We start from the raw sequence: 15786 nt of genomic DNA on the forward strand, positions 1-15786 counted from the left end.
AGAGAGAGAGAGAGAGAGAGAGAGCGAGAGAGAGCGAGAGAGAGAGCGAGCGAGAGAGAGAGAGCGAGAGAGAGAGAGAGCGAGAGAGAGAGAGACAGAGCGAGAGAGAGAGCGAGAGAGAGAAGAGGCAAGTAAAAAAAAGACAATAATGAGCACACACCCTGCCGCTGCTTCTTTTAACGGAGCGAGCGAAGGGTCTCGAGGGGGAGATGTGGCAGCAGCTTCAGTAAGCGAGTGTATAGGCACCAAGGCAGAGAAGGAGAAACAAATATGAAAGTAGGGGAGGATGGGGGAGGCCATCTTACTGAAACCCCAAAGGGAAACCGAACCCGAGGGAGCGGCTGAATGTGTATGGCGAGGATCGAAGCTGCAAACAGGGACAGAATTGATTATTCAGGGGGTTAAACCCCTTTCTAGCCATCTCTCAGTTAGAGGGAAATCATTTGATGGGTGTTCAGCACTTTCATTGAATAGATGAAGTGGCATTAAGACCATGTCCTGAATGCACATATTTCCTGAGCCATACACCTGCGCGTTTACTGAGACAGCTAAATAAAAATAAAATAAAGATGAGGAGAAAGCAAAGGCCGGGCAGGAGAAAGGCTCGGAGTCGGCTTTAATCCCCCAAATCCAATCTCACGCAATCCCCTAATCTGCAATAACCTGCAAAGAACTGCATGCGATTTTCCAAAGTGGGATTAGTGATTTGCCAAGCCACACATCCACACATATGGGCCCCGAGATGATAGGAGGATGCAGATTTGTGACGCCCGCGTGAAGGATAAAAGGAAAGTGATAAATGCGAGTGGAGATGTAATACCACTGCCGCTGGGTCTGCTGCTTTGCTTTACTATGATAGAAGAGGATTTTTTAATATCTACAGCCTGATAGCTGTCCTGGGATCAGCAACGAACTTGCCGATTAGACCATTCTAATATGAATACTAAATGTATTAACTAACCAATCAGGAGACTTCTCCCTGGCTATCATTTTGCACAGGTGCACAGGTGACACGTGGAAAGGAAGGGTTAACAGGGAGGAGTTTCGGGGAGATGTTTGCATGGAAAGTGCAGGATCGGGAGCGAAGGGTGGGGGTGTGCCCCTTTGTTGGCTAAATCTGTCTGAAGAAATGCTAACATTGCTTATGGTAACTTTAAGGGAAAGTTAATCCAAAAACAATAATTTGGCTAACAGGCCTGCATGGTAAAATGGGATATTCATGGTTCCTTTGGATGGTGCTAAAAAACATCTCCAGAGTTTCTGTTTAAAATGATATGATTTTTGTATTTAAATCTTCATATCCTCAAAAATATACTAAGAATCTGTATCCCCTGCATCTGTAAGCTCGCTTCAGGTTCCTTTAAAAAAAAAAAAATCTATTGTATTCACCCGACATCATGTATTACTTTACAGTCTATGTGATTTATCTCTTCCTTTGTTTTGCACTGCAAAAATTCCCCAAGTTGAATTAACTGTGTTTTCACTGGCATCCACCTGGACTTGGAAGAATACAGCAGATGTCATTTCAAAACCGGGGCTTTAGCTGTGTAGATTTCTGCATGAACCTTTGTCGGCAACTGCAAATTCAGAGAGGTTTCAAACACATATGAATGCTTTTTTTTATGGCTGTCTCCACTCACAAAAAAGGCTCATGGTGTTCCAGACAAATCTCCCATTTAAGATCTGTTCCCATTGATCTCAGCACGGGGGCCTCCAGTGATTGCTAAGGGATGGGTCTGACAGAGTACACATGTTCAACGATGCAGTAGGACACAGGCAGCCGAAGCAGGCCCTTTGCAAACGTTGTCGGAAGGGATTATGTTGTTGGCGTAGGATTACGCTGGCTCAGAGACAATGTAAAACCACAGAGAGTACCACAAGAAGCCCTCGAGGCACCTGTCATATGTGCCGAGCACTCCCACCCAGCTTCCATAAATGCTAACAGCCCATCTCGCACGTTCGAGTTCACAGAGTGGCGGAGCCGGCAGAAGACCGAGTGGCTCTGTGGGATAAGCGACCGCTGGTGAGGCCAAATACGAGCGAGCCACTCAGGCTCGGGCCAAAACCGGGGGAGGACGCAAGTTTCCATAATTGGTTTTTCTGTCGGAATGCACAGGGAACACCGCCTTCCCTCCAAAACAGCAGGGTGCCTTCACACTCCCCCACCGAAGCTGGAAACTTGGACAACTGATCTATGACCATCAAAATCCTCTTCATCTGCTGTTATCGCCAGCCCTTGTTTAGCAATTCCCTTTATCCACTGATAAATAAATTACATACTTGACAAGGTTCTTAATATTTCATAGAACACAGTTTGCATCATGCTTATTGTGCTTTTAAGGATAACATGAACACGGTCATTTAGATTCTTTTTTAGCTGTATTTGGCTCCTTTAATGCCATACGTTTGCACATGACATTTAGAAGTGAGGTGGATAAAAGCTAATCTTAACTGGGAAATCTCTCTGAAATACTGGCTTGCAGTGTTACCAAGGAAAGCCCAGAGCAGCAATTAGCACTGCCTGGTACTAGAATAAGCTAGTGGGAAATTAAATAGATTTTAGTTTATGAATGTAGTGCCAGAGTTCTTATGTTTAGCATCGCATAATCAGTTGCTGAAAGAACCTGCTGCTTGGAACTGAAAGTTAGCAGTTGGGAAAACGGCGTAAAATGCGACCGAAGAGTAAAAGAGTTGGGGTCTTGTGTGTGGAAAGACACCGAGGAAGAACTCTGTCTTCTCGAGGAAGGTGAGGTGAAAAAAAGGGCAGGCAACTTTTAGCATGTGATCTGGGATAGAAGGCGACAGCACAACCATTTCACGCGTGATGAAGCACCGTGCCTACGTACCATGTGATAAACAATGAGTCACATCATGGTTCGAGGTAGAGGCAGGCAGACTGGGTGCACTGCAATGTGGATAATAACATTTTTAAAAAAGGCTTGATTTGTTTGTTTGATTGATTTTGCAGCATATTATATATTGGTGATGTATTATTATTAGTACCATGAAGTAATATTAGTATCATCAGTAATATTATAAGGATAGAAACAGTAGTATAATATTCTTATGCTTCCAGCCCCAGCAATCAGTGGAGGGGCGCTGTGATTAATGCGACTAATGAGTCTGCTGTTTCATGTGCCGTTTCCTGCTTTAGTTGTGTTTCTGCACAGCCACTGGTTGCATGTCGCCACAGACTTTGAGTTGAGGGGCTTTTCCCACGTAGGAAACCTTGTTAGAGAGCTGGCAGGGCTGTTGAACTCCGGCAGGGAGACCTGGAGAGCAGAGTGTGCACCTAATCAAGCAGCCGCAGAACGAACCATGCCTCGCTCTGAATGGAAGTCATTGAATTGAAATTGGGGGGAAAAAAGCCCCTTTGTGTGCGGAGAGAGAGAGAGAGAGAGAGAAGCAGGCAGCTTGCTGATGTCGTCCTTGATGTCGCAATTATTCTATAAAAAGGAAGTAATTTTCATTTATGTGACATGAACGACAGGCTCCGTAATAAGTGTCTCGGTTTGAACGATGGACGACAATGTTAAAGACAAGATGGGGAATTGTGGGGTGTTACAAATAGAATGCTTAGTCATGCATCTGCATATTTTAGAAGAAGGACTAAAATAATAAAGCTTTATTTTCAGAGCTATTGTTATCTTCATCTGTTAAGACATGTCTTTGTGCGTTGTGTGCTGAATTTGTCACAACAGATAAAGTTAGGACCCCGGGTAGAACACGGCGGCGTTGTTTTGATGTCAGCGAGGACGAGCGCGGGTTCGTGGGCATGCCTCGGCACGCTGCCACAAAGGAAGTGGGCCTGACAGTGAGTCAGGCTCCACGCCTTCCACCCGTCTGTAGCTGTGAGAGGTGGAGGCGTGTTGGAGAGAAATCCCAGTGCAGGGGTGGGCGGGAGGCATGGCGGTGCTGGAAGGGGACGTTACGTGGGAGCATCCTGGCCTCGCGTTACGGCCTCGTCATGACGTACGCTGGGGGGAACCTTTGGGCTGTGCGTGACTCAGCCCATAACGTCTCCTCCCACACACAAACACAAAGCTCATCTCATGAATCAAAACACCTCATCTAGCATAAAAAAAACATATATATATATATAATACACTTATTATACATATACAGGATGATTCCAGGTGAGTAACTGTAGTGTACTGTAGTAAGAGATATGAGGTAGTCAAAACTGTAGTGAAGTACAAAGTTTCCAGAAACATGGGACGTTTGGGACAGAGGTCCTTCATCATCTGCGCAAGCAAAGTGCTTCTGAATTTGTAGAAGGAATTGGTTTATATTAGAAAAAGTAAAAAAAAAAAAAGATGTAATATTCATTTCATGGGGTTCTAAAGTTCCAAGAGTGTAGATCAGTTCTTTATCTCTGAGCCCTCCTCACAAATACCAAAGCACAGCAGAGGAAGTGTAACCGCTCAAGCCAGATCAAGGAAGCTGGTTAGTGTGTGTGCTGCTGACAGTGTAATGCACCCCTAACCCCGCTCCATGTGCCTTATTCCTAGCCATAACTACTTTTCCCAGTGAAAACCTGCTGGTAGCAGCAAATACACCAACTGATTTATGGCCTAAAAATGTGGAACCCCTGTTAGCTACCTTGCATAGTTAGGGTAAGAGACATAAATGATTGTAACTGTTTGGGTGTAAAGCCAGTTCGGTCATGTTGACCTTGCAGTTGTCTGATGATGGCAAGTCTGGATGTCATTGGTTCTCAGCCTATAATGGGCGCAGTTGCATGTGCCTCTGAGATGCTGTCCCAGGTTGACCTGCGGGGGGAGAAGGGGTGGTGTGCGGGAGGCGGGGGGGGGGGGTCACAGATCATCCGCCATCTGCTTCCTCATTTACACAGCTGACGCTCCGGCTCGGCTAATATGGTCCGATGTGACCCGAGGCTTAGATCCCCGGGTCAGTACCGCGTATCAGTGCGAACAGGTGATCAGAAATGCGGGGCGGGGGCCGGTGAGATGCGGCTGTCCTTTTGTTCTGTCGTGTCTGGTGCTGGGACCCAGCATCAGCAGCAGGGCAGGCATGGAGTCTAACGATGGGCTTGCCTTTGGCGCAAATCAACACGAGCAAACAGCAGGTGGCGCATAATTAGCGGCAGCCGCGACGCTGACGCTCTCTGACCAATACGGAGCCCCGGGGTCTTTCGTCAGGCCTGGCACGACTCGGACGAGCGCCACGCCGCTCACCCTGCACACGCCGCACTCCTAATCAAGGCCTGGCGGGCAAACCGAGCCGAGCGCTGAATAATTAATTGACGTGATTACGATGACGAATGCACAGCGATCTTGCAGGGCCCGTAGCAGTCGCAGTGGGGTGGGAAGGGTGGGGACATGGGGTGGGGGGGGCAGCGAGGGATGGGTGGAGGACAGACGGTGGAAGGTGGAGATCAGCAGAAACAAAAGAGAAGGAGGATCAGGGAGGCAGGAGGGTAGGCGTTAGGGGAGCAGGACCGCCACCCACCATCAGGCCATCTGTCTTACAGCAACACAAGCACAGTGCGTGTCTGTGTGCGCGAGAGAAAGGCCGCATGTGTTCTTGTTTATCCACAGTGGTCCATATACTAGTTTTTTTGGGGGGTTTTTCTCATAGGAATATAAAATGAGTTCTGTGCTTTGTGTGCCGGTGTGGGTGTATGACGCTGTAACTGTGGAACTGTAATCAATGTTCAGTTAATGGCGATCTACATTAGAGTGCACCTGAAACTAGCGGCAAGAAGCCAGCATCAAGTGTTATAAATACACGAACTTACCAAGATTTGGACAGTCAGGCGGGGTTTAAACCCTCAACGGTGAAACCTTTACCCAAATCTTCTGCCATGCCCATATCTCAGCAGTGAAACCAAGTGTGCGCACAGAAATTCTTCGTTCGTTCAGTCGTGAGGAGTTTTCCGAGGAACACGGAAAGGCAAGGTTATTTAGAACCAAGCGGAGCAGAATGGGACTGGTTACAGAAAAACGGCAAGAAAATGCTTCACGTGCCAACACTGGTCCGTATGATGTCTGGGGTTTATCTTGAGGGGGTTTTACTCCGAGAGTAAGCCGAGGGGCTTGTGCTGGATGTCTTCACAGGGAAGAGGCGGGCAGTGATGTGATGCTGTTTGCTGCATAAAAGACTAACAGCGTCCTGTCCAGCATGACACATAGGCTATGAGATCATTCCCTGAACAAGCGATGCAGATGGAGCAGAGTACGTGTATCATGAGCAGAGGCCATGGACACACAAATACTCTCTCTCTCTCTCTCTCTCTCTCTCTCTCTCTCTCTCTCTCTCTCTCTCTCACTCACACACTGAATTTATCACGGGGCATCCTGATTGATTAAAACGGGGTTGATTAGTTAAAAGATTTGTGACACATGACAGAATACCCCCCCCCCCCCCCCCCCCAAGCATTTCTCTGGCAGGGTTTCTTGATTACATCATCGCTAAGCATGAGGTCATCCTGCAACAAAGAGAGTGAGCGGTTAAAAGTAGGAAAAAGGCGAGTATGATGTTCACATGGCATTATTAATGATCAAGCTGAACTACTGCTTTTCAGGCTTGTAACTCTCCTTTTATCCTTTTGTGTGTGTGTGTGTGTGTGTGTGTGTGTGTGTGTGTGTTTCATTGGGTCAGGATTGAAGATAATGGACACAGGATTGAGAATTGTGCGTTTTGGACTTTGGGCAAGATTGATGTATGTGATATGTTCAAATTAGGTGGGCTTTTGAAGGCCAATTGGTGCTTAGAAAAGTGGTAAAACCAATGATGTACAGTTGCTGTCATTTTGAGGGAAGAGCACAGGGCTACAACTCATGCCAGAATCATTCACATAGAAAATACCACATGGACAAATATATAAGTAAAGTTTTGTTTGTGTTTTTTAACCTATAAAGAATGAAGACTCAGGATAATAAAATGAAAATGGTTGCCACTGTAGCTGGTAAAACATGAGACTATATATTGGTGTCATATAGCTAGGTAGCAGGGTCACAAACTCATAAATGTATTAAGTGAGACTCTTGTTTTCACAGATTCTTATTGGGTCACTGTTTATTCTCAAAATCCTTATTCTCCTATTTATTAATAGCAAAGTGCCATGTGTACCAGATTTTGTCAAAGGTACATTTGTATTCCTTAACATTTTTTCACCTGAATTAGATGTAACTAAGTGAAATTAACTAACAGGTTAGAATCTTTTCTAAACAGAATTTGCACTTCTTTGTGGAAAACCATGCTGAAGATAGAAGTGGTCATTAAAAGTTAAAGAGTTCAGTCGCATTGGTTGTGATTGCTAATGGTTTGTCTAGTTTAAATGTGAATAGTCTAAACATATTCAGGAATCATTTTGATTTCAGCGATGAGACAATGCCTTATAAAGTTGAATCAAACCCAGAAAATATTTATTACATGACAGACAGCATTGAAAATATGACTCTTCCTTTTCAGTAATATAACAACCTCAGTGTGGCGAAAATCAAAGGGATTTTGGATCAGAATAGCAGCGTCGCTCTGGACGAGATTGAGAATGGGGTTAATACATGGGGCTCTGTATCACAGAGCCATGTATTTGCCCTTCACCTGATGTAATCTAAGCCTTGATCTGAGACAGGCGTAATGTCTGTGTGTGTGTGTGTGTGCGCGCGCGTGTGTTTGTGTGTGTGTGTGCACGTGTGCATGCGCACATGCATCCGCATGTGTATATAAGTGAATGTGCGTGCGTGTCTGTGTAAGTGTTTGTATGTGTGTATTGCTGCGTGTGTGTGCATGTGATCATTAAATCAGACCCCAAGGCTCCTGGTGTACTGCAATCAATAGCAGAAACGCTGTCGTAGAGCTGCAGGCCTGAGTATTGATCCGACCTCTGTGTGTGTGTGTATGCGTGCGTTGGTGTGAGGAAAGGAATTCTGGATCGCGGGAGGAGGGGGCGTTGCGCAGAGAGGCAAGTTATCTTCTCAAATATCCGGAAGTCAGCTATGTGGCACTGACTTCTCTCCTGCACATAAAAAAGGGAAACATCCATTTAGCCATTAGCCCAGCAACCAGATCCCCCCGATTAGCACGAGCAGCGGGCCGTTAGATGACCTCTTCAGAGATTAGCGGCGTACTCCGACCAAGGCAAACCAACCCTCGCCTCGCGCATGCAAGCTCACCGTTGGCACAGGAATGCAGTAAAGGCTTCGGGCCCTTTTGGAACCTTTTAGTAAGTGGGTTTACATTCTGAACTAGAGCGCACTCCTCACCTTTAATGAGCCGCTTACTGGTACGAGCGCGTACACACTCGAGCGCGCAGTCTGTGTAGCGTTGGTAAAGGCGTACATACGTCACACATACGCTGGTCTGTCAGTCAAACTCAAACACACCCACACGTACACCTGTGCACAAGCCCCCCCCCCACACACACACAGGAGACAATTTTCCTAGTAGTCCTAATGGTGTTTCTCCTCCTTTATTCTCATCTCCCTGCTAATGTATTTTCTCCTGTGAGGCCCTTCTGCTGATTGTATAGTTACAGCCTCAGCTTTATATATTTATTTCTCTCATAAATTTTAATTAGAACTTCAAACGCTGCAGCCTGGGCGAGCAGAGGCAGGGTTTTTCCCTTTGATCACTTTCTCATTCAACCCTTCATCCCTAACACCCCCCCCCCCCACTCCATATCCCCATTTCCCCCCTGTAGGCAAATCCTCTCTGATTGGTTGCGCACACATCAGGCACATCTCCCTCTCTGTCAGCCCCTGTCTGTCGCTGGAGATTAAAAATGTGGCGGGTTGAGAGTTCGAAGTGTGTTGCCAGATTGAAGCTGGGCAGCCTTGTGTAGGCTGTAATTGGGTGCTGTGTTTGGGTAGTATGCCTCTAGGATAACCAGCTAATAGCATGCTCACGAGTTTGAGCATTTACACAAACTTTGCCTCCCTGAATATTGGCGGCCTGCATCTTTGTAGCGTTCTCTCCCTTTTGGGGTTCTTACACCAAAATGACCAAACCCATTTAGAAGGCACAATCCTAATTGTGTTTTCGGATATGTTCCTGGATAGTTTTCTGTGATAAGGCAGCTATTGTTCAGACATCCAATAAAACATTTTATTCTCAGAATGATCTGTTCCATAATTAAAGATGTTTCTTCTGTTGAGGCTAATTAAAAATGTCCATGGAGATTTGATTAATCATTTGAAATACGGAAAATATTCTGTGTAGTTATTTAGACTTTCATCTTAAGTGGGGCTTCCAACCTCAAAGTGCTATTACCAGGGAGCTACAATTAAATGGCAGGTTTTCTAATGGCGGCCATTCTCAGCTTGCAGAATTGCATTCAGTTTTGACACTAGCCCTGCTCACATTTTCCAGAGTGTGTTTATTAATAATGCTGACAACACTAGCTTAGAGCCAGTTTTCAGTAACCCACAGTAATTTCCTCACGTGATTCTAACCCTGTGTCATGTCACGGTAACAATGAATGCACTTACACTTGAAACGTAGAATTTAAAGGCAACTTTGACTTCTTGTACTAGCTAAACAGTATTAAACACTATTACATTATTTGACGCCACCAAAGGTGATCTTGACCAGAGTGACAATAGCAAGGCTAGTGATTATTACAACATGTACCTTTTTAGTTATCAATTCAGATAATAGCATTTTCCATAAGAAATACAATTGTTTTAGGTCCTCCAATAATGGTGCCTATTTTTCTCCTGTTAGAGTGTAGAAATATTGTAATTCTCACAGTCCCACCCACGTGGACCAGCCTAAAATTAGTGTCTTAAAATGTGCTCCCTGTAGCCAAATGTTAAGATGCCTCTGTTTATAGCACTGTTGTACAAAATCCCAGAAGGAAAAGCGGTGAGTAGGCGGGCGAAGGGGGAGGGTGGGAAGTCGAGCGCTGACCAATCAGGAGCAGCCCAGTGGCTTCTGTCCCTCCCCTTTTCTCCATGGGCTGGGTCGATGCACAAAAGTGGCCTAGCAGTCAATGAGCATGTATTAGCACCTGACTGCAGATCAGGCTTGCCATTCGCCCTGACTGCACGGGCGTCCCGCGGGCCCCCGTCCAGGATCGACAAGTACATTCCGGATCAATAGCAACATCCGAGAGAGGGTTCGGGGAGGGGGAAAGGGGAGGAGTGGAATGAACTAGAAGTGGAACATTGGGAAGGGAAGAAATAAAGCAGGCACAATGAAAAGGGCTTATAAGGGCTTGCGGTACAGGCGAGGATTTGGGGTAAATAGTAAAGAAGAAGACAGGAAAAGAGCCTGATTTATATGATGACGCCGCAATTCCAATATTGTAGACAGCGATTTGAGGATGATAAAAGGCTCAGCGAGTCAGGGAACAGCTTATTCATTTTGCCCCAAATGAAAAGAGATTTGACTGAGAAATTACACAGTAAATAATTGCAGCATAATAATCCGTTACTATCCAAACGGTCCCTTAAGCAGATGAGAGGGAAGGTAGCGAGAGGTAATAGTCAGTGATTGATAGATGACACAGTCCAATGGAAGGCTTTAGGGATTGCCCGTGTTTGCTTGGACAGAGTGGCTTTCTTCTCTGCTGGGTTTAGTGAAGAATCCAAGACTTAAGGAATCCCGTTATTTCCAACATATAAAGAATCTATTGCTCACACACACACACACACACTCACACACTCATAAATACACACACACACACACACACACACACAGAAAGCTTATCTTGCAATATGTAAGGTGAGGTCTGTGCAGCTGTGCCAAACTGATCAGGCCATAGTCGCTTCCATCCAGAGGTCTACAAGTTCACAGTATATCTTTTCTGCCAGAGGCATGTGTATACACCCACCCAAACACACACACACACACACACACACACACACACACACACACACACACACACACACACACACGCCCTGGCTCACTCACAGTGGTTTGATTAGAGATGGATAAGCAGCATTTAGAGTAATCAGTGAGACTGCCTCTCTGGCTTGTTGTCAGAGTCAATAATGGCTCAGCATGTTATATCTCTATCTTTTTCCCTGTGCAGCAACAGATAAGGACTGCACTCACTTCCTTCCTGTCTTCTTCTGTATATCTCTCTGCCTGCTTCTTCCTGTCTCTCATCCTACAACACGTTCAATCTGTCCTGTCTTTTTTTTTTTGTTTGTTTTGAATATCCTGCCTCTCTGAGCCATGATTTATGGAGTCCAGTTGTCTGGGATGGCAATATTTTCTTTATTTTTCTTTTCTTAAAAAGAAACATGCTGATGTCCAGCAACACTGATCGTCTCTCTTTTGCTCGCTCTGCCAGGGTCTGGCCATGACCGAGGTGAATGGACCTGTGGGTGGGGGCCCCCTGGTGTTGGAGCCTCAGATTGCAGTGTTCTGCGGGCGTCAGCTCCTACACATGAACACCGAGACGGGCCAGTGGGAACCGGATCCACAGGGCCGCCAGGGATGTTTCACGCAGCCCAACAAGATCCTCTCCTACTGCCAAGAGGTACCTCCACCCCGCCTGCCTCTACCCAATCCTTCCCCTCCTAGCTCTGTACCCAATCCCTCATGTCCCGTTCACACATACATCAGCACTGAGGCCTTATGCCTAACATAGCTATGAGAACCTGGACAATGGACAAACCGGAATATCATCTACATGCAGCGCGGTGTTAGTTCAGCTTCCAGTTGGGAGCAAATAACCTTTGTGGAATTAGGCAGGCAATAAAATAGTGATGATTTGCACCATCAGTCAACAAGGGAGAGTTATTTTCACAGCGCCCCTCGGGCAACAGCACACTGCTCAGCTAACAAGCCACAGCGTTTACGCCTTCTGACGAGGATTTCTGCTCCCTCCTGATCTCATCTAGTGGAATTAGGGATGAGTGATGATACTTGTGTGTGTGTGTGTGTGTGTGTGTGTGTGTGTGTGTGTATGTATATATATATATATATATATATATATATATATATATATATATATATATATATATATATATATATATATATATATATTTTATATATATATATATATATGTGTGTGTGTGTGTGTGTGTGTAATATACATATATAATATATATTATATATATATATATGTGTGTGTGTGTGTAATATACATATATAATATATATTATATATATATATGTGTGTGTGTGTGTGTGTGTATGTATGCGTGTGTATATATATATATATATATATATATATATATATATATATATATATATATAATTTTTTATTGTGTGTGTGTGTGTGTGTGTGTGTGTGTGTATACATACACAAAGACATATACATAGTAATCAGCCTGTTTTTGCCTGGCAGTACATTTTCAAGATTTTCACGTCATCACAACAGTATTGTGAATTCCTAACATACTGCTTTTTTGTGTGTGTAAGACCTGCACTATCCGTCTAGCACACACACTAGGAGCAAAAAAAACAACAACAACTCTTTCGCAACAAAGCATCCCGAGTCACTCCGACTAGCCGAAGCCCAAAACGTGTGAGCTCGGCCGAGGAGCTCTTGCCGGGCAAGGCCGTCTGCCGGCTTGCGCCGCCATGCTGTACATATGCGGCTAGGCGTCAGCGCCAGTCCCGTGGAGAGCTATCGCATGGTAGACTTAATGGAGTGAAGTAGCCAAAGAATATGTCATTTCCTCGCTGGATGCGGTTCAGATTAGCAGGCTGTCGGCCTACGGAGAGCTCTCGGGCTGCCAGAGTGCGAGCGGAGAAGAATAATCCCTCGCCATATGCCTCTGAAGTGACGGAATCTGATAGCTCGGTTTCTTCATATGAACGGGCTTGCGTTTGAGCGACTAGCATTAATGACTTTAATGACTCACTCTCACCATATCGCAGAAGGTCACCTGGAATGCTTGAATACGCGGAGTTTTACTGTGGCTGTGTTTGTTCTGCGCTGATAGATTACGTTAACTGTGTGTGTGCTCTCTCTGACTGAACTTGTCCTGTGCTCACTGACCTATCTATATACGTGGAAACCTATATAGCAGAATCGGTAAACTTCATGAGGAAATATTGGGATGTTTTTCCTGAGGAAACGTGAATTTCTCCATCAGCGCTTTCCTCTGTGCTAAAAACTTTTTTTGTGAAAATGGAACCATTGTGCCCCATCTTCCACCTTCTTAATCTCAAACAGTAAATGCCATTCTAATTAAACAACAATAATAATAAATTGTTAAGTTTTAAAGATACAGTCAAGCACATTGCAATGTGGTAGTATAGGGGCTCTAATTAAAAAAGATGCATTATGGATATAATCCTGGCTTGTAATATTTCTTATAGCTGGGAGATACAGAAGGTCGTTACCTGTTAAGAAATTTTAGCATAACCTGCTGGTCAAACGTCTAGAAATGCAAGAAGTGAGCACATTGAATAACAAACCCTGGGTCAGTATTTAGTATAAATCAGAAAACACAACTGCTGATCCGCGATCAGTTCCCAGTGGCTGTCACAATGTCTAGGCCTGCTCCTATGGGCATAGGAATGCACAATATGTGGATACTGCAGTCTTAGCTCCGATGACTAACTCTAGTACTCCACCCCAGTAAACTCTAAAAATAGCCACTCTACAATCGCAACAGCCTTAACATGGAAGGAGTTTGCTTTCATACACGCGTCGAGTAGGCACGCCTTAAGAGAATATACCTCGAGTAGACCTTCAGGCGAGATTTCCTTTGGGTTCGCAGATTTTCATGCAAGTTGCTTGGGTCCGAATTTGCATTCATGGCTAGACGTCGCAGCGTAAATGGATTTGTAGCTGTGCTCGGTAATTAGCAGGGAGGAGATGTTGCACTGTGCGTGAGCTGAAGTGCACGTTCAAGGACAGAATTCGTGAGCGTGAGCGTGGCCTTGCACTGCTCTCTGTGTGTTTTACACAACTTTTTTCTCTCTGCCCCCCCCCATTCTTTTTATCCCTCCATCCCTTACCACTCTCCCTGACTCCTGTCCTCCCGCGCGCGTGTGCACGCGCGTCTCCACGTGTGTGTGCGTGCACGCGCGCGCGTGTGTTCTTCCAGATGTACCCGGGTCTGCAGATCTCCCACGTAGAGGAGGCCTCCGCCCCCGTGACCATCCCCGCATGGTGCAAAAAGGGGTGGGGTCACTGCCACACCCGCCCCTTCATCGTCATCCCTTACCGCTGTCTGGGTAAGGCCCGAACCAGGCGCTCCGCCCGTACCGCACCCTACCCCAGCACACCACCCTGACCCCTCCCCAACCCTAGATGTAGGCTTTAATCCCGAACAAGTGTTCTCAGTGTAGGAGACCACAATTCATAGCATTTGGGACAATACCATATTGCAGGTCTAGTTAGCATGGCCCCAAACCAAATATTACACCCCTAGACATCATAAATCATAATTTCAGGAATATGTATTAAAACACTTCAATAACAGAAGGGAAGCATAAACTCTATTAATGTCAAATCTGCACAGATTTCAGACCGGTGGAACTATGCGACATGACGGCCTTGATTTGCAGTACAGTCATATGCCGTTCAAGGCCGGTACAGACTGCATCTCAACCCCTTATGCGCCCTTTTGATGTAAAATGTCAAATTCGGGCCTGAAGATCTAGCGAGGGGACTGCAGACTATAGTCTGAAACTGAGTGCGTCTGATGGCTCGCTGTTAATGATGATGAAAGAGGAGAATTTGCATCCACAGCTGTTTCCCTCCAACTGGCCTTTGTCCTTCATTTCTGCTTGCACGGTGTACATCACAGTTTCGCCAGGGAATGTGCCGCATCAGCTCAAGGGGCCATTTGCGGTCTCCGAGCATTTGCTGCTACCTCTCTCCCACTTTTACTCTACCATTTTGTGCCTTGATTTGAAATTTGAAAGCACAATTTTCTTCTTCACTGTCATTCTGGCTCTGCCTGCCCTCTGAAGCTCTTCTTTACGCCATGCCTCTGTCATTGGTCTTATTCTAACCTGCCTCTCTCTGTCTCTCTCTGTGTCTATTTTTCTATCAAGCAGTTCATTTCAGTTCAGTAGACATTGACATTGGCTATATGCTGTGAAATATTGTAATATTGATGGTAACAATAACAAGATGACGATCATCATCATCAACAACAACAACAACAATAATAACTATTAACGCTCCCTCTCTCTTTCTCGCTCTGCAGTTGGAGAGTATGTGAGTGAGGCCCTTCTGGTTCCAGACCGCTGTCGCTTTCTTCACCAAGAGCGCATGGACTCCTGTGAGAGCTACGTGTACTGGCACAACATCGCCAAAGAGGTGAGGTCACCTCCAAGTGACGTTGGCGGTACCACTTATAGCCAGCACGCTGGAAATAATCGAAATAATCGCTCAGAACACTGCAGGCTTCTGCTATTCAGTAAAGAGACCGAATAAAATATCACCAGCCGTAAATACCGTGTGACGGTGGCTAAGTACGAGTTTTTGTCCGCTGACATGTTTATGTGGAAAGACAGTTCGAGTTTTCTGGAGCATTCTTTAAGATGTTCTTTAAGAGCAGAAACTTCTGTTATCCTACTTCTGTCATTTCTCTCCCATTTCTCCCCTGGACTACCACCTGCTCTCTCTCTCTTTCTCTCTCTCTCTCTCTCTCTCTCTCTCTCTCTCTCGCTCTCTCTCTCTTTCTCTCTCTCTCTCTCTCTCTCTCCCTCTCTCTTTCTCCTCTAATTTTTTTTCACATGCCACATTTCTAGCATTTCTAGGTCATTTCCCCCTTTGTTCCTGCTTTGGGCTATAGAGTGTCCAGTGCCCAGAACAGATTAAACAGACCTCTAGCTTTGCCACCGCATTCTCGGCCCTCTCCCTCCGAGGACCTCGGCTTAAACTCCGACCTTCACGAAT

General features: G+C 45.5%; 1 protein-coding gene across 2 annotated transcripts in view; it reads left to right on the plus strand.

Annotated features, from left to right (window-relative positions):
- aplp1 (amyloid beta (A4) precursor-like protein 1) overlaps positions 1-15786 on the plus strand; it is a 37585-nt gene that overhangs the window by 11570 nt on the left and 10229 nt on the right. For both annotated transcript variants that reach the window (XM_027027678.2, XM_035534236.1), the window contains exons 2-4: positions 11267-11455; positions 13982-14111; positions 15092-15204. In XM_027027678.2, coding sequence (XP_026883479.2) covers positions 11267-11455; positions 13982-14111; positions 15092-15204 — 432 coding nt within the window. The remainder of the gene's footprint in view (positions 1-11266; positions 11456-13981; positions 14112-15091; positions 15205-15786) is intronic.

Source organism: Electrophorus electricus, chromosome 15 (assembly GCF_013358815.1).
Source record: "Electrophorus electricus isolate fEleEle1 chromosome 15, fEleEle1.pri, whole genome shotgun sequence".
Lineage (NCBI taxonomy): Eukaryota > Metazoa > Chordata > Actinopteri > Gymnotiformes > Gymnotidae > Electrophorus > Electrophorus electricus.